Raw genomic sequence first — 19451 nt, 5'->3', positions numbered from 1 at the left:
CAATTGCCTAAGCAATCTGACAGGAATGGAACCCACAACTTCTGTATGTGCCCTCACCTGGAATTGAATCCTTGACCCTTTAGTGTGTGGGTGGACACTCTAACTACTGATCCACATCGACCAGTAGTACATTAAAAATTTTTTTTCAGATTTTCCCTGGCCAGGTGGCTCAATTGGTTGGAGTCTCAACCTGTACACCAAAGGATTTCCTGTTGGATTCTAGGTTAGTGCACATACTAGGTATAGGTTAGATCCCGCTGGGTCAGCAGGTGCAGAGGCAGCCTGCTGGTATTTCTCTATCACATGGATATTTCTCTCTCTAAAAATCAATTTTAAAAACATCTTCAGGTGAGAATTAAAAAAAAAAAAATATATATATATATATATATTAAACATTTTTCAGATCTAAAATTTTATTTGGTTCTTTTTTAAATTTTATTTTTCATTTATAGTTCACATTCAATATCTTGTCCTATCAATATATAATAAAACCTTAATATGCAAATTGACAGAATGGTGGAATGACTAGTTGCTATGAACTGACCACCATGGGCATCTGCCCCTGGTGGTCAGTGCGCTCCCACAGGGGGAGTGCCTCTCAGCGAGAAGCCAGACTCACAGCTGGCGAGTGCAGCAGAGGTGGCGGGAACCTCTGCAGCAGCACTAAGGAGCAATGAGCTAAGCGGTAGGGAGCAGCAAGCAGACAGGTGGTAAGGAGCAAGGGGTCCCGGAGACTGTGAGAGGGCATAGGCCAGGCTGAAGGACCACCCCCCACCGACTCCTAATATATATATATTAAGGTGACCAGACGTCCCGCTTTTTAACAATTTGTCCCATGTCCCGCGGCGTTTTAAAAAAAAGTCCCGATATTTGGAAAGATTTTTGGGACATGGGACAAATTGTTAAAAATTGGGACTGTCCCAACAAAAGTGGGACGTCTGGTCACCTTAAAATATATATATATATATATATATATATATATATATATATATATATATATATATATATATATGTATGTATATGTATATATGTGTATGTATATGTATATATATATATGTATATATATATTCATGCACTGGTGGGGGAGTGGGTTCCCTCAGCCCAGTCTGCACCCTTTCCAATCTGGGACCCCTCAAAGGATGCCCAACTGCCCAGGATTGGGCCTAAATGGGAAGTTGGACATCCCTCTCACAATTCAGGACTGCTTGCTCCCAACAGTTCACCTGCCTGATTGTTCCTAATCGCTTCTGCCTGCCAGCTTGATCACCCCCTAACCACTCCTTTTCCAGCATGATCAACACCTAACTGCTCCCCTGCCAGCCTGATTGCCCCTAACTGCCCTCCCCTGTTGGGCTGGTCACCCTCAATTGCCCTCCCATACCAGTCTGATTGCCCCTAACTGCCCTCCCCTGATGGCCTGGTCATCCTTAACTGCCCTCCCATGCTGGCCCAGTCACCCCTAACTACCCTCCCCTACAGGCCTGATCGCCCCCAACTGCCCTCCCCTGCTGGCCATCTCATGATTGTCCATCTTGTGTCCACATGGGGCCAGCCATCTTTGACCACATGGGGGCAGCCATCTTGTGTGTTGGAGTGATGATCAATTTGCATCTCTTTATTATATAGGATATATATATATATATGTGTGTGTGTGTGTGTGTGTGTGTGTGTGTGTAAATGAAAAGAAAAATAACATAAAATGCAGAAAAACTATCCTGAGAAATGAACAGAAGACTAGCTGGAGAGAACCCTTGCACCCTGATAACCAAGGATGGAAAGTGGAGACCACTAGAGACTGGTAGGTGGTGGCCAAGCTCCCACAGACAGCAGCTGAAAGTCTGGAAGGATATCTCAGCTGTGGAGGGTTCCCACTGATAACTCTGGGGAGTCTAATATCCAAGCTTGGCCTCCTAGCCCAGAGCACTAGAACTGAGAAAGGTGCCCATATAATACCTGGCTGTGAAAAGCAGCAGGGTTGCTGTCTGCCAGGGAGAGACTAGAAATGCAGGCATCCTCTTAAAGGACTAACCCAAAATTTCCTGTGCAGCCACCTACCTTAGTCTTCAGTAGAGGGAGGGCAGAGTGTACTGAAGCTGTGTGAGGAGAGTCCATAGTTGGAGACTCTAGGATTAGAGCTTGGAAGGCAGCCACCCCAGTTTCCTGTGCTGAGTCATTCCCTCACACTGCAGAGGACACCTTTCTCCTACAGCCCTTATTTATCCTGGTGGTTTTGACCTGATGCAAAGGCAGTCACCACACCCTGTTGGAAGAAACCTCACCCCATTCTGTGATCCAATCAAGGCTGATAATAATCTGACTGCTAGCAGAGGCGGATCTCTGGAGGCTTTGAGACTGTTTGATCTCCTTCTGGGCCTGGGGGTAGGAAAAGCAGACCCTGGTGTATATCTTGGTCTTCTCCAAAAGTATCCGGCCCCAGCAGAGGGAGGGAGCCACAAGCTGTGGATTGCTGATAGACCTAAACAGCATACTCGGGGCCAATCAGAAATAGGGTCTGATATGGTCCTGCACTAGAGATTGGGAGGTGTAGCAGATCTACCTAATCCGTACACACAACCTCAAATAAGCAGCCAAAATAGGGAGACAACCCCCAAATGAAAGAACAAGAGAATTCTCCAGAAGAGAGAAAACGGAGATAAGAAATTTATCTGATATAGAGTTCAGAATAATAATGGTAAAGATGCCCAACAGCATGAGAAAAGATATAGTAACTAAAAAAAAAAAAAAATAACAGTCAGAAATAAAGTGACATAGCACTAATAAAGAACACACTAGCACTTGCCGGTTTGGCTCAGTAGATAGAGTGTTGGCCTGTGGACTGAATGGTCCCAGGTTCGATTCCAATCAAGGGCATGTACCTTGGTTGCAGGCACGTACCCGGTAGGGAGTGTGCAGGAGGCAGGTGATCGACGTTTCTCTCTCATCAATGTTTCTAACTCTCTATCCCTCTCCTTTCCTCTCTGTAAAAAATAAAAAAATAAAAAAATAAAAAAAAAATTAAAGAAAGAAAAAAAAAAGAAAAAAGAACACACTGGCCCTAGCTGGTTTATCTCAGTGGATAGAGTGTCAGCTTGCAGACTGAAGGGTTCCGGTTCGATTCCAGTTAAGGGCACATGCTGGGGTTGCAGGCTCAATCCCCAGGAGGGGGCATTCAGGATTAACCTATCAATGACTCTCTCTCATCATTGATGTTTCTATCGCTCTCTCCATCTCCCTTTCTCTCTAAAATCAATAAAAACTTAAAAAAAAAAAAAAAGAGAGAGAGAGAACACCCTGGGGGGGGGGGGTAGGGATAATGGGGAAATAAGGACACATATGTAATACTTTAATCAATAAAGAAATTTAAAAAAATAAAGAGAACACACTGATAGAAAAATCAATCAGGGAACCAAAACAAACAAACAAAAAACAATAAAAAAACAACAACAGGAGGACAGCTTAAGGGATCCCCTATGGAAATGGTGAATAGGATGCAGGATCCTGGAAATAACTGGACTGAAGAGAGAAATTTGGGTATTGATAACCTAGAAATTGAATTTAAGCAATGCATGTGAAAGAAATCTCAAGGTTAAGGTCAGGCAGACAGACCTGGATAACAATAAGATTGTAATTGGCAGTGAGTGCTGGAGAAAATGCAAGTTACAAGCATGTTAACTGTAAACTGCACCTAGTCTCAGATGAGGTGCAGACAGGAAGGGCTTCCCTGAAGAAGTGATTCCTGACACCCAAAGCCTGAGTAACTACAAAACCGGGAAAGCAAAAACAAGCAAGCAAATCAGCAAGCAAATGAACAAGAAGAGATGACGTATTCTAGGTAGAGGGCACAGCCCATGTGAAGACCTGGCAGCAAGTGAACCCTGGAGAGGGCAGAAAACAAACTGCTCAGTCTGGCGTGGGGGGTGTTGAAAAGGGAATCTGAATTAGTCATCACCAAAAGTTTTGGGATAGCCAAACCCAGGCTCTGATTTGGTCCTGACACCATCCGTGACCTCAGGTAAGTGACCCTGCCTTTAGAGCCTCCATTTTCTCTGTTAGTTCCTGTTCCACAGACAAGGCTTGGGAAGCAGTTCCTTGCCCTGGCCCCAAAAAGCTTTGAGGTAGCATTAGCCTTGACTATGGGTTTCATCTGTTTTGATCTTTTTTTAAAAAAAAAATATATTTTTATTGATTTTTTATAGAGAGGACGAGAGAGAGATAGTTAGAAACATTGATGAGAGAGAATCATCGATCAGCTGCCTCTTGCACATACTGGGGATGTGCCCGCAAACAGGGTATATGCCCTAGACTGGAATCGAACCCGGGATCTTTCAGTCCACAGGCCGATGCTCTATCAACTGAGCCAAACCGGTTTTGGCTGTTTTGATCTTTTTATGTGAAGTATTATCATATTATATTATTTAAGAACTAGAGGCCTGGTGCACAACATTCATGCACAGGAGGGGAGGGGATAGGATGTCCCTCAGCCCACCCTGCACCCTCTCCAATATGCGACATCCCTCTCACAATGCAGGACTGCTGGCTCCCAACTGCTTACCTTCCTGCCTTCATGATTGCCCCTAACTGCTTCTGCCTGCCAGCCTGATCACCCTCTAACCACTCCCCAGCCAGCCTGATTGATGCCTAACTACTCCCCTGCCAGCTGTTTGCCCCTAACTGCTCTCCCCTGCAGGTCTAGTTCCCCATAAATGCCCTCCCCTGCTGACGTCTTGTGGTGGCCATCTTGTGTCCACATAGGGGCATCCATCTTTTACTACATGGGGACAGCCATCTTGTGTGTTGGAGTGGTAGTCAAATTGCATATTATTCTTTTTTTAAAAATTTTTTATTTTATTGATTTTTCACAGAGAGGAAGACAGAGGGATAGAGAGTTAGAAACATCAATGAGAGAGAATCATTGATCAGCTGCCTCTTGCACATCCCCTACTGGGGACATGCCCGCAACCAAGGTACATGCCCTTGACCGGAATCAAACCCGGGACCTTTCAGTCTGCAGGCCAACGCTCTATCCACTGAGCCAAACTGGTCCCAGCTATTATTCCTTTATTAGATAAGATAGAGGCCTGGTTCACAGGGGGCCAGCTGGCTTGCCCTAAAGGGTGTCCCGGATCAGGGTGGGGGTTCCCTTGGGATGTGGGGTGGCCTGGACGAGGGGCCTGTGGTGGTTTGCAGGCTGGCCATGTCCCCTAGTGACTCAAGCAGAGGCCCTGGTATCTGGGACTTATTTATCTTCTATAATTGAAACTTTGTAGCCTTGAGCAAGGCCAAGGCAGGCCAGGGCTGTGGAAGCTTGGTTTTCTCCATAGCCAGAGGCAACTCAAGCCTCTTGCTCTCTCCAGCTCTGTGGCTGCTGCCATTTTTGTTGAGATTTATCTATCTTCTATAACTAAAATTTGTAGCCTTGAGTGGAGGCCTGGGCTGGCCAGGGTGGGTGGAAAGCTTGGCTTCCTCCATTGCCAAGCTTTCTTGGGGGAAACCCAAGACTCCTGCTCTCTCCATGGCTGTAGCCATCTTGGTTGGGATAATTTGCATACTTGTTCCTGATTGGCTGGTAGGCATGGCTTGTGGGTGTAGTAGAATGACAGAAAATTTTATTAGATACCATCAGTGGATCAGGTTAATGGTTAAGAGTATAAGCTAGAGAGCTTGACCTCATAGTCACTTTACTTATTTCTAAAATGGAGAGAAAGACTGTTATGAAGACTTATGAGCTGATATATGTCAAGTGTTTAGGAGTTGTTTTTATTAGTATTACCTAAGAATGGGCAAGAGTCAGCCACGTGAGGAATCTAGGTAGGCTCCAGGAGGAGGGAACAGCATGGGTACAGACACAGAATACTAGCTACTAAGCTCTAATCACTTATTCTTTTTTAAAAATATATTTTTTATTAATTTCAGAGAGCAAGGGAGAGGGAGAGAGAGAGAGACAGAAACATCAATGATGAGTGAGAGTTATCTTTGGCTGCCTCCTACCTGTCCCCCACTGGGACCCAGCTTGTGCCCCTACCAGGAATTGAACCACCTCCTGGTTCATAGGTTGATGTTCAACCACTCCACCATGCAGACTGGGCTAATGGTCCTATCAAATAAAAATATAATATGCAGTGAAAACCGGTTTGGCTCAGTGGATAGAGCGTTGGCCTGAGGACTGAAAGGTCCCAGGTTCGATCTGGTCAAGGGCATGCACCTTGGTTGCGGGCACATCCCCAATGGGGAGTGTGCAAGAGGCAGCTGATTGATGATTCTCTCTCATGGGTGTTTCTGACTATCCTTCTTTCTTCCTCTCTGTAAAATAATCAATAAAAATATATTTTAAAAAAATAATATGCAAATTAACCATCACTGTCACAAAATGGCGGCAACCAGTTCTCTCAGCCCCTCTAAGTACCCCAGTGGCAGGGGGTTTCTGAGAGCAGGCTCGGTGCCGGGCAGAGTGCTTGCTTCATCAGGCCTGGATGGGCCTCTGGGCCATGGAGAGCCTCTGGGCAGCAGGCAGGAGCAGAGAGCTACTGGCCCACAGATTCGAGCGCAGGGCTAGTAGCTTAATTATAATAGGGGCTTAGAGAGGGGGGCACAGAAGTCTTTGTGTCCATTTTACAAAGTAGATGATTGTCAGAGATTTCAAGTCCCTGTTTTTGGAATGTCACAGTTATTAAGGGGCAGAGCCCAGATTCAAACTCAAACCAAGCCAGCCTCCAGGGGAGAGGCTAAGGGCCAAACAAATCAAACAGCCTGGTAGCTAGGTAGATTCTGCTCCTTATAAAAAACCCGAAAAAGTGCTGGGTGTGCACAGGTTGGAGATTGGAAACAGAGAGCAAGGGAAAGGCCTCCGAAGGCAGCTGGAGTCGCCACTTTTTCTCCCAGTTTTGGCATTCCCCGCCCACCACCCAACCAGGCTTTGGCCAGTGGACTCTTCTGTGCTCAGGCCCCCTCTTTAGAGATGGGAAGTCTGAGATGACACTTTGGGCCCATCCTGGAAAAATGATGTTGGTGACCCTGACTGAGGGTAAAGGAATGCGGGTGGAGGACACGTCTGACAAGGCGGTTTTCGTAGGCGGCAAAATCCTACCCAGTTTGACCGCCATCCTGCTGCTGCAAGGTCCCAGGAAATCTAGACTAGCGCTAGTCCCCGCAAGGATGTGGGCGCTTGGGCCCCGATCGCGAGCTAAATAAAATTCGGGGTTCCCAGATGCTGTCGCGACAAGACCAGGATAGGAGCCGAAAGCCAAAAGTCCCGTTTCGGCGAAAACCATATCCGAGCCGGGTTGGAGGTGTTAGGAAGACCGCAGAGCTATGAAATCAGAGCGGGGATTCGGCCGAGTCCAGCTGCTACGACCGATTACCGAGGCCGGACGCGCGCAGGCGCAGTAGAGACGGCAGCGGCCGCGCGGAAGCGGGCGGGGCGCCCGGCGGGGCTCACCCGGAGGCGCCGCCTGAGTCACGCGCCCCGCCCTACAGAGCCGGCCTCCGCCCGAGGCCGGGGAGCAGCGCAGACGAGCGGACCCGCGGACCCGCGAGAGGCGGTGAGCACCCACTTCCCTTGTACTTCGTAATCCCGGCCCTTACGGCCGCAGACCCGACCAGATCCTAAAGTCCCGGCTGTAGAGGTCCCCAGGGCGATGATCTGAGACTCGAACCTGCAGACCCGCGTTATCTCGCCCCAGACACACTTCCATCTTCCGCCCTTGGATTTGAGAGGTACCCCGTAAATTATGCTCTCGTGCCCCCCATTCTAACGGGAACCTCGTTATCACTGGCCTGGTTCTAACCCCCACGATTTCACACCCGAGCCCACAGACCCAGTGGTGACACTGTGATCCCACATTCTGAATTTCCAAAACCCTGTCTCTGGGGCCTCCAGGCCGAGAACCTGATCCGCGTTCCTGACCCGCCCAAGACCTCTAGTCCAGTCTGGGGCTCTGACCGAGCTCCCAGGCACTTCCAGGATGCCTCACGCCAACTGGGCGCTCCCCGAACCCCACGCTTAGCGATGCCTCACGCGGGGTTATTCGGCTGACAAGACCCTTTGAATCCGGAAGGGGTTTCAAGTGTGACCATCCCTTCCGCACCCATCCGAGCACTGCCACCCCCAGCAGCCCGGACACCATTCTGAACAGTCTCTTCGAGCCCAGCCAGAGGCCTCATTCCCCCACGTCCAGCTGCCTGAATTTCTCCTTTTTACGGGTTGGGTGGGTTCGGGGCTCAGCGACCACCTAACCACTATTCCTAATTTCTCTTTAGGAATCTAGAGTCACAGCCATGTTCCTGGTTAACTCGTTCTTGAAGGGCGGCGGCGGCGGCGGCGGGGGAGGCGGGGGCCTGGGCGGGGGCCTGGGGAATGTGCTCGGAGGCCTAATCAGCGGAGCCGGCGGCGGCGGCGGAGGAGGAGGCGGCGGCGGCGGCGGAGGAGGCGGAACTGCCATGCGCATCCTGGGCGGGGTCATTAGCGCCATCAGGTAGGGCGGGGCTTGAGGGGGCGGGGCCTCACGTTGGCGACTGGTCCGGCCTGAATAGAATGGGGTAACCTGGAGATTGACCTGGAGCCTCCATTAGGGCTGGGAAGCCGTCCTTGAGGGGCGGGTCCTAAAGAGGCGACTGCAGCTCGTGGGGGCAAGGCCACACCTGGGGGGTTGCCCTCTGTTGGATCTTTGAAGGGGCCGGGCCGGGCCGGGTTTTGGGAGATGGGGCTTACCCGCCGGCTTCCGCTTACCTGAATATGAACGTTAAGGGGGCGGAGCCAGCGAGGCTGGGTGTCACTTCATGGGGCCAAGGCTTGTTTTATGCACCAGGCTCGCCGTCCTAGGTGTGTTCATGAGAAGGTTCTCCCAGAAGAGGCCAAACCTCCTGGAATAAGAGAAAGGGTCTTGAAGATGCCCAGCCTGGCTGGGTTAAAATAAAAAAATGTCCTGGTGGAGGTAGGGCAGATAGAATTTCTAGTTAGCCTAATTAGAGGCCTAATTAGCCTTGGCCATTGAGCAGTGATCCCTCCAAGGAGTTGGGGCAGAGTGCTGGGAAGACACAAGAGTTAAGGAAGCCCTAGCAATGAATTAAGTTTTTAGACAGATGAGATCAGAGTAGTTTTGGGCCCTGAGAATCAGGGGCAGAAATTTTACGAAATGAGTCCTGAGAGGGGCTGAGTCTATTGGAGCTGCCATTGGGCAGGTGTGCTCTGGTGAATGGAGCCTACCTTAAGGTCAGGCCTCTGAGTTTCCTTGCGGGTGCAAATAGGGCAGCAAGGATAGGGACATATGAGGACAAGGAGAGATGAGGCAGGCGGAGGGAGCAGGTAGGGAGAGTGGCAGTCTGGGTTTGGGAGGGTTGGGGTGTAGTAGCACTAACTCCCCTGTTTCCCTCCAGTGAGGCGGCTGCGCAGTATAACCCAGAGCCTCCGGTAAGCTGCCCTCCACAACCTGAGACCTTTTTTCCACTCCGAGGCCTTTTCCAGCACTTCTCCTTGTCCCTTTGGAGAAGCCCCACCCTTTCCACATCCCTCTCACAGTCTCTCCCAGCTGTTACCCAATCCTTATTCACTGACTACCTCTCATTTGATCACTCAACTACTCAGTCCACTCTGGGTGGCAACCTAGGGCTGTACTGGCCAGGGCTACCCTCCCCACCTCTCACTCTACCTTCTATGAGATCTTCTCCCTCTGCAGCCCCCACGCACCCATTACTCCAACATCGAGGCCAATGAGAGTGAGGAGGTCCGACAGTTCCGGAGGCTCTTTGCCCAGTTGGCTGGAGATGTAAGTAACCCTGTCCTAATTCTTCTATAATTTCCCTTGGGTGGCTCTTATACACACACTCAACCATGGCTATCCCAAAGTTCCTATCCTCCTTCATAACACGCCCAGATCCTTTTCAGTCACCCCTGATCCACCCTAAACTTCACTGTAGGACATGGAAGTCAGCGCAACAGAACTCATGAACATTCTCAACAAAGTGGTGACCCGACGTGAGTGACTGGGGTTCACACATTGGGCAGGTTTAAAGGTAGTAATGACCTCTGGCCTCTGACCTTCAACCTGTCCTCCACAGACCCTGATCTGAAGACTGATGGTTTTGGCATTGACACATGTCGCAGCATGGTGGCCGTGATGGATGTATCCTTGAGGGCACTCTGGAAGAGGCCTTGAGTGAAGAGGAATTTTCTGAGAGCATGGGTGGGAACCAGGGTATAACTTGCATACCCATAGATGTTGACAGGACATGTGGCAATCAATTATAATATCAGCTGTCATAGCTGGCACTTATATGTACATCAGAACCATTCTTTTAGACACATACAATTATTATATTCCATTCTATAGGTAAAGAAACAGACTTGGAGAGAGACAGTCATTTGTCTGAAGTTATAAAGAGTAAGTAGCAGGATAGGTATTTGGACTCCATGTCTTTTGGGCTTAAGAACCTAAGTTTATAATTGCCATATGTATGCCTACATGCACATATATACATGCACACATAAGGCACACCCATATACACTACGATATGTGATGGCATATGCACAGGAACACTTGTCTATTTGCATGTGGTCAGTCATTAGCTGATCTTGGATACATGTACACTCAGCACATAGATCAGTACAGACACATGTGTGATCACATGTGATTATATAAGAGTTACGTGCAAAAGGTTTAGTATAGTTTGTAATGATAAAGTGTGGTCTGAACATTTGGTGTTACTATGATCTTATGCAGGTAGATTTTGTTGTTATCCTCATCAGAGGATATTTTTCCATTGCTTTTCAGAGAGAGTAGAAGGGAGAGAGAGAGAGAGGGAGACAGACAGAGAGAGAGAGAGAGAGACATGTCAATATGAGAGAGACATATCATCAGATGGTTGTCTACTGCACGATTGGGAGATGGGGAGTGAATCTGCAACTCAGGTATGTGCCCTTGACTGGGAATTGAACCTACAACCCTTCAGTACAAGAGCTGATGCTCTGACCACTGAGCGTTGTCAGCCAGGGATACAGGTAGATTTTTCAGCTCTAAATCTATTTCCATCTCTGTGACTGGGGAATACTACATGTGGGGCTGGTGTCTTGAGGATTTAGTGAGCAAAGTTATGGTATAAGAAGCTTAAAACTGGTGTGTGAACTAGGTAATCTGGTAAGTCTTGGTTGTTATTGAGAATTTCTCAAGTGCCAGCACTGGAGCTAAGAGCTTTCTGCCAATATCTCATTCTGCTCTGATCACAAGCCCATCAGATATTCACTACTGTCCCTTCATTTTCTTAGAGCTCTAAGTTGCTCTTGTTTTATTACATGTTCTTTTTTTTTTTTTAATCTTTATTGTTCATATTACTACAAATGTTCCTCATTCCCCCCTTCCCCTCCATTGCTTCCCTCCACCAGGTTCCCAACCCATCTTCTGCCCTTTCTCCACCCCCCATTGTCCTCATCCATAGGTGCACAGTTTATGTTCAGTCTCTTCCCACACCCCCTCCTCCCCTTTTCCACAAGAATCATCAGTTCACTTCCCTTCCATAACTCTGATTCTATTATAGTCACCAGTTAATAGTGTTCCTCATATTTTTTTAATTCCCTTGGTTTTGCCGAAACCGGTTTGGCTCAATGGATAGAGCGTCGGTCTGCGGACTGAAAGGTCCCAGGTTTGATTCTGGTCAAGGGCATGTACCTTGGTTGCGGGCACATCACCAGTAGGGGGCGTGCAAGAGGCAGCTGATCAATGTTTCTAGCTCTCTATCTCTCTATATTACTCTGTAAAAAAAATCAATAAAATGTATATATATAATTCTCTTGGTTTTTAAATTCACTTGTTGATAGTTACGTATTTGTTGTTCATAATTTTTATCTTTATTTTCTGTCTCTTCCGAAAGAACCCTCTTCAGCAATTCATATAATTCTGGTTTGGCGGTGATGAACTCCTTTAGCTTTTTTTTTATTAGTGAAGCTCTTTATCTGGTCTTCGATTCTGAGTGATAGCTTTGCTGGGTAGAGTATTTTTGGCTGTAGGTTCTTGCTATTCATCACCTTGAATGTTTCTTGCCATTCCCTTCTGGCCCGCAAGGTTTCTATTGATAAATCAGCTGACAATCGTATGGGTGCTCCTTTATAGGTAACTAGCTGCTTTTCTCCTGCTGGTTTTAATATTCTTTCTTTGTTTTTTGCTCTTGGCATTTTAATTATGATGTGTCTTGGTGTGATCCTCTTTGGATTCCTTTTGTTTGTGGTTCTGTGCGCTTCCTGGACTTGTAGGTCTAATTCTTTCACCAGGTGGGGGAAGTTTTCTGTCACTATTTCTTTCAGTATGTTTTCAGTATCTTGTTCTCTCTCTTCTTCTGAGACCCCCATAATTCTGATGTTGGTTCGCTTGAAGTTGTCCCAGAGGTTTCTTACATTATCTTCAACTTTCTGGATTCTCTTGTCTTCTTGCTCCTGCAGAGGAGTGTCTTCTGGCTCTTTATGTTCCAAATCTTTGACTTGATTCTTGCGATCTTCCATTCTGTTTTTAGGACTCTGTATAATATTTTTTATTTTGGACAATGTATTCTTTATTTCTTGTTGATCCCTTTTCATATCCTCATATGTCTCATTTATTTTATCGGCCTTTTCTAGGAAGTTCTTGAAAAACCTTATAAGAGTGGTTTTGACTTCTATATCTAGTCTCTTTTTGTCCTCCATTTCTTTCGTTTGTGATCTATTTCCTTGTCTCAGCATTTTCACAGCTTCCCTGAGTTGGCAGCTTGGATGGGGCGGAGTTTCAGGGTGGAGCCTACAGCCTTGGCTTCCGTCAGCCCCGCCTTATGAGGCTCCTGAGTCTGAGAGAAAGGTGCCCTCGAGTTTCACGCACTACCAAACAGTCTAGGCTCTCCCCCAATGAGCCCGGAACTGGGGTTCAGTTCAGTTGGAAGTGAGGTTGGAAGTGGGTTCAGAGCAGTCTGGAGCTTTTGTCTTCTTCCCAATAGGGCAATTCAGCAGCAAATCAACCGTCCGTTCTCTGCGCACAATGTGTGTGCCCCTGGGACTTCCTTTCTCCGCTCCCCTGAGTTTCCACCTTAGAGCCCAGGCTCCCTCCGTATGAGCCTGGGTCCCCAGGGTCTGGCCTAGAACTGGGGTTCAGTGTAGTTGGAACTGGGGCTCAGCACAGTCCGGAGCTTTTGTCTTCTTTACGCTAGGACAATCTAGCAGCAGAGTCAACGGTCCGTCCTCTGCACATAATGTGTGTGCCTCTGGGACTGCTTTTCGCCGCTCCCCTGGGTTTCCGCCTTACAGCCCAGGCTTCCTCCTTATGTCTGGATCCCCAGGGTCTCGCCCAGAACTGGGGTTCAGCACAGTCCGGAGCTTTTATCTCCTTCCCGCTAGGGAACGCCAGCCAGGCACTCAGCCGCCCCTCCTCTCCGGCTCCGTCCTCTCCCCACGCGAGCACCTTGTCTCCGTACCGTAGGCTTTTACAGCTCTTTTGATTTTCCTTCTTGTTTTCTCTTTCCTTCTAGTTGTAAAATTTCCAGTCATTTGACTTTCCTGTAGTTCTGGGTAATGTCCATTTTGTATTTTAGTTGTATTTTATTGAAATTGTTGTGTGAGGCTGCAGTTAGGTGTTTACCTATGCCGCCATCTTGGTTTCTCCCCTACATGTTCTAACATTTAGGAAATCAAATTACTATCAAGGATTTAATAAATGAGGAATTAGCAACTATTCAGGTGAGAAATTTATAGTTTGGAAAAGTTCATTTTAATTCCACATGGTTATGTTTAAAGAGAGTCCTAACCATTTAGAAACATAAAGTGGCCCTGGCCAGGTAGCTCAGTTGATTAGAGCATCATCCTGATAGGCCAAGGTTGTGGGTTTGATCACATAAAGCAACCAATGAATAAATAAGTGGAACAACAAAATTGATGTTTCTCTCCTTTCCTCCTTTCCTCTTTCTCTAAAATCAATAAATAAAATGAAAAGAAACAAAGTAAAATTTGTATGGATAAAACAAAAAATAGCACAACATCCAAGGTAACATGACTAGGGTGAGATAGGAACTGGGGTTTTAGCCCCATGTTTCCCTGGTTGGCAGTTATATCATGATGTATAGAGGGTGTACAGTGCACACATTTGGTATAGCTATTCTTAACACCCTTCTGCCAGAGTGACACAACAGGCAAGCTGGGTTTCGAGGAATTCAAGTATCTGTGGACCAACATAAAAAAATGGCAGGTGTGTGTGACCTCTGAAACTTAGCATGAAGACTTCTAAGCCATGGAGATGCTGTGCCCCATGATGCTCATTTGGTCCCTGACCTCCCTGTCCACACAGGCCATATATAAACAGTTTGATGTTGACCGTTCAGGAACCATTGGCAGCAGTGAACTTCCGGGGGCCTTTGAGGCAGCAGGTATGGCTGGTGGGCACATAGTGGGGCTGGGGGTAGGATTGGTGAGACAGCCCCACTGAGCTGATCTGAGTCTGAATCGGGCTGGGAGTGGGTTGGGCTACATGACCCCCACACCTGAGAGACTAAATCATTGTCAGGGTTCCATCTAAACGAGCATCTCTACAACATGATCATCCGACGCTACTCAGATGAGGAAGGGAACATGGATTTTGACAACTTCATCAGCTGCCTGGTTAGGCTGGATGCTATGTTCCGTGAGTGACACTGCAGCTCTCTTGGGGGTGGGGGTGGGGTGGATTTTATTCAACATTCAAAAAATTAGCTAAGGCCTTTGAGCCTAACCTTGAGGTGGGCAATGGTAGGGGCACTGCAGTGATCAAAACAGCCCCAGATCCTGCCCTCACATCACTCACACTCCAGTGGAGGAAAGGCAAATCATCAGACAGTGACAGCTTAATGGTTGCTGCTGGGCTAGAGGAAGTCCAGGGTAGAGTGATGGGGGCTCTGAGGGGAAGCTCGGGGCAGAATGCATTTAGATTTGTGATTGTGGAAGCTCTGAGGGCTTCAAACTTAAGAGGCAGCTGGAGAAGTTAAGGAGGGCTTCCTAGAGGAAGGCACATGTGAGCTGAGACTGAGGGGTGAGGAGGAATGATCCCATGAGAGAGAGGGGATGATTATTGCAGTGGAAACAGCCAGTGTGAAGGCCAAAAAGGAGAGAGAAGATGGTAGTTTTGGTGTTTTTGTTGAACTTAGTTCAGCATGCTGAAGAGGCGGTGGGATGGTGAAACAAAAGGCTGCAAGGAGGGGATGGCAGGGACTGGATCATGAAGCTCTTTTGAACATGAATGCACTGAATCTTTAAGATCACCCTGAGAAGTGGGAATTATTGCCCCCATTTTATGGAGTAGGAGACTAGGGCTCAAGGAGACAAAATTGCTTGCTCACAGCCACTCAGCAAGGAAATTAATTCCAAAGCCAGAATTTGAACTTCGACCTGTTTGAGAGAGTTGAGTGAAAGGATGCAAGAACAATGGGCATGTAGGGCTGTGAATGCCAATTTTTCGGGGTATTTAGACAGTGGGCGCAATGGAGAACTATAATAGGTTCTAGGCAGGGGAGGGACAGTCAAATTTGGCTCCCAAGAGACCAGGGAGGACCATACATTAAGAGCCATGGGTAGAGGAAAAGGGACAGGTATGTCAGGGCTATGAAGGGAAAGCAGGAGTGGATAATAGGGCAGACAATGCCAAAAGCCACATGTGAGAAGGCCCAAGAAATGTCCACTGGATTTACCAGCAAGAGGGTCAGTAGTAACTGCTGTGAGTGCAGCGTCTAGGACACCAGGCAGTATGTGGACATCTGAGGGCGGTAACAATGTAGAATGAGAGAAGCGAAGGCCATGTGGGCACCTGTTTGCCCAGGTTTAGCTGTGGATGGAGAACATGGAGGGGAGTTTCAGGGCAGGAGTGGGAACCATACCAGACACTAAAGCAGGAAGTGAAGCCTGCAGTCTCTTTCAATAGTCTATTTAAGCTAGAGCTCAGAGGTCAGTGGGAAGCTTGGGCAGAGGATGATGGTATATGGAGGCCATTATTGAGGTGGGTGACAACCTGGGTTTCAATCCCAATTTCCTCACTTTCTCACTGAATGACCTGGAACAAATCACTTCTCTGTGCCAAATTTTAAAATGACACATCTCAGAATTGGATTAAATGAGTCAATACATGGAAAGCACTTTATATAGTGCTTGGCACAGGTGCTAAATCAAGTACTAGCTACTATTATCATCATCCCATATATCAGTATATTTTTATCCTAAAAGCCACCCCTCCTTCCCCAACCCTTCTCTTCTCTAGGTGCTTTCAAATCTCTTGATAAAGATGGCACTGGACAAATTCAGGTGAACATCCAGGAGGTAAGCACTCCCATCCTAGGGTGTAGGTTCTTGGGAGGGGACCCCTCCCCTTAGCTCTGAACTGGGTTCCCTCCCTCTTGTTTTCCCAGCAGTCCCTGGGTGAGGGCAGAGAAGGGCTCCTGGTATTCTCCTCCTCACTCTGCCTTTTTCTCCCCAGTGGCTGCAGCTGACTATGTATTCCTGAGTGGGAATCCCAGACCTCTCTCATCACCTCACATTAGGTGTCACCTTGGACATTTGGTCTCTTCCAGGGCTGATCCTGTCTGCAGTCATGTCTTTGTAGGTCCTGCTGATGCATCAACTTTTCCATTTTCCCAGCTGTTGGCAACTAGTGTCAGACAACAGCTAGGGCTCAACATGTTCCAACATGCCATGCCCCAAGTTACCTCTGGCTCTAGGACACTAACACACCCTGACCCATGGGCCACTCCACCCTCGGCACACCCACTCCACAACCCTTCTCATGCATCTATGCCAAGTTGTGTCACTTCCACACCCCAAGCGCCCTTCTCTAAGTTCTGGGAGAATCACCCTAGACCCTATGCACCCTGGCACACCTGTTCAGTTAACCACCCAGCCAGGTCATAACAGGCCCATATATGCCCCAGTGCCTTTTTATTCTGCCCCCACCCTGCTAGACCCTGGAGGGAATAAATGCACCCCAGTTGCTGCTCTGATATCTGCCTCCTGTTCTGAGAGTTGAGGCTCAGGCTCTGTCTGTGGCAGAGGGAGTCTTGGTGCTGGTGGTGGAGTGGGGGTGGTTTTGTGGGTCTTTGTGTCTATCCCAAAAGCTGGATCTGCATGTCTTTCTCACAGTGGATCCCAGTCGAGTTGTAGCCTCATTCTTGCTGATACTTCAGAGATTCTGTGCAAGTTGAAAGTGGAACACAGAGGCCTTGGCATTCCTGCTCCTGCTGAAAGAGCAGGGCTGGTGGGAAGGATCAGTGTCACCCCTGGTTCTGTCTCCCAAGGTCATGTTTGTCCCACTCTCATCTGTGCCTCTTAACTATTTCACCGTGACCACAGCATCTTCCTTCCCACCCCCCAGAGCCTCTGGAGGGAGAAAAGGGCTGCTATCCCAGGATACATATCCCTGTCCCAATCGAGGACACCACCTTTGATCACCAAAGCCTGAGGGGCAGGGATAGCCCAGGGGTACTCTTTGGGGCCCCCAAACCCTCTGGGAAGGCCAAGAGCCAGTGACATCCTAGGAACAGTCCCGGTCTAGAATGAGGGGACTCAAAGCTGGGGCAATGGGCTGTCCATAGGACAGAGATTACTTGCTACTGGGAGGATGGTCTGAGGGTGCACACAGAGGCCAGAGGGGGCTGGGTTCCCCAAGAAGCCAGCACATTTATTGATGCTTATTCAAGTTCTTCAGGTCCTGCAGGTTTCTTGGTCTCACTTCTGGTGGGGGAAGGAAGCCCAGCCAAGGCAATACAGACTGTAGACGGTACCTGGAAAGGGAGTATGGGGGATACAGAATGAGACTCTAATGGCTTCCCTGAACCCCATCTTGGGTTTTTAAGCCCCAATGCAGACTCTCTAATCACCGGTCTGGATCCCAGCCCCAGTTCATGGTTCAAACTCCCTCCTCAAACTGTACTTCAGGTGGCCTGGTCCTTGATCCAGACCAGGCCCTGAGCTTTCTACTCAGCTCCTACCAGGGCCCCAGACCCCCTTCTGGGACAGAAGCCCATATCCTAGGGAGCTCTCCTCAATATGCTTCCAGTACCATCCCCAAACCTGGCCAGCCTAGAACCGAATCCCTTCCCTAAATTCTAGCCCAAGAATCAGCCCCCTTCCTCACTCCAGCTTGAGTTCACCTGCAGTTCAGGCCGAACAGGCCCTGCACTCACCTCCCAGACACAGTCCCATGGTCAGTCGGTAAAGAATGTTGTCAGTTCCCCCGCCCTTCAAGTGCACCGGAAGGTCATTGTCCGCCTGATGTTGGGGGTATCCAATAAGAAAAGGGTGCTGGTGTTGCGAAGACTATCCCCCGCCTCCCTCTGGATCAGCTTGCAGCCCCCGCCCCGCCTACCTGGAAGAGTTTCTGTTTCTCCGCCACTCGGTTCTCCAAGCGGTTCCGAGCTGTTGAGCTGAAGGAGCGAATCAACACCTGGGAAGCCTGGGGGAAGGCGGTGGATGGGTCTTAGAGGCACCGGGAGGGGTGTCTCGAAGGAAGTGGGTCCAGCGGGGGTTACGGGGACGACCCTATGACTTGAAAGCTTCCCAAAGACAAGATCAGAGTTGCCAGCACGAGTGGGAGAGGGTGGACTGTCAAGAAAGACCCAGAAGGGACTCGCGCCTGAAGGGTCTGACTTGGAGGTTACGGTGACCTCACTGATGGTCCGTGAGGTCCAGAAGGTTGCGACCATTGTACGGTCCTGGAAGAGGAGCAGACCCATAAGGGAGGCACAGTCCCCTGAATTAATGGTAGAAGCCCAGGTCCCGGAAATATACCCAATGGAGTTTCCAGACAGCCTAAGAGGTCCGGGAAGGGAAGGGGTGTTCAGTTCCCAGTGCCGAGGTGTTAGGAGCTCTGGACAAAGGGAAAGTCAAACCGGGACTCTGGGCCATGTTAGTGTCCCTGACTATCTGAGAAGCTATTGGATTAGGAGGTGAGGGGTTGGGGTCCCAGGCTGTTAGACGGGAGACTCGAACCCTGAATGGGCTCACGTTCCAGCGCCCCAGATCCCGGGACGAAGGCTTCCGGGATGGGGGGCCCGGCCCGCGGGGGCCCTCACCCGCATGGCCCTCATTCTGCGTCCTCCTCTTCGGCTGGAGTCACCTCCCTTCTCCGGCAAGGACACAGTGCCTCCCCTCTTGATAGATCCCAGGCCACGCCCCCGCCTCTGCAAAGGGGTGGAGCCGGAAAGAGCCTGCGGCCAGATGCGGATTCGCCCAACAGGCCCTCGGGGGAAACACTGCAACCCCACCCCTGCGCGCCGAATGGTTGGGGCATCCATCTATTACTCATCTCGGAATTTCCATTGGTCCAAGGGGGAGGAAAGCGGTAGCAGGGAATACATATTTTGTTTGTTTCTGCTGAGGTAATGCGCCTGGGGTAAGTGCATTTTCTTCAGGTCTTCTCGATCTACCCTGACTGGTACTGCAGAGCGAGTGAGCCACACCGACCAGGGCGGGATGAATTAGAAATTGTGGATTA

General features: G+C 48.9%; 2 protein-coding genes across 2 annotated transcripts; one reads left to right on the top strand and one right to left on the bottom strand.

Moving 5' to 3' along the window:
• Positions 1-7470: 7470 nt before the first annotated feature.
• On the top strand, positions 7471-16957 carry CAPNS1 (calpain small subunit 1). Its single transcript, XM_036440354.2, has 11 exons — positions 7471-7713; positions 8257-8471; positions 9373-9406; positions 9672-9761; positions 9913-9970; positions 10054-10118; positions 14121-14189; positions 14289-14367; positions 14505-14621; positions 16224-16282; positions 16440-16957. The coding sequence occupies exons 2-11, from the start codon at positions 8275-8277 to the stop codon at positions 16464-16466; spliced, it is 795 nt and encodes a 264-aa protein (XP_036296247.1). The 5' UTR covers positions 7471-7713; positions 8257-8274; the 3' UTR covers positions 16467-16957.
• A 658-nt stretch (positions 16958-17615) lies between these two features.
• LOC118720453 (cytochrome c oxidase subunit 7A1, mitochondrial) lies at positions 17616-19136 on the bottom strand. Its single transcript, XM_036440364.2, has 4 exons — positions 19030-19136; positions 18324-18410; positions 18142-18226; positions 17616-17739 (listed from the first exon to the last, which is right to left on the bottom strand). Exons 1-4 carry the CDS (start codon positions 19042-19044, stop codon positions 17684-17686), a joined length of 243 nt encoding a protein of 80 aa, XP_036296257.1. The 5' UTR covers positions 19045-19136; the 3' UTR covers positions 17616-17683.
• Between the last annotated feature and the right edge of the window lie 315 nt (positions 19137-19451).

This window comes from Pipistrellus kuhlii, unplaced genomic scaffold (assembly GCF_014108245.1).
Source record: "Pipistrellus kuhlii isolate mPipKuh1 unplaced genomic scaffold, mPipKuh1.p scaffold_m20_p_17, whole genome shotgun sequence".
Classification (NCBI taxonomy): Eukaryota; Metazoa; Chordata; class Mammalia; order Chiroptera; family Vespertilionidae; genus Pipistrellus; species Pipistrellus kuhlii.
This window is presented reverse-complemented; position numbering and strand designations above follow the sequence as displayed.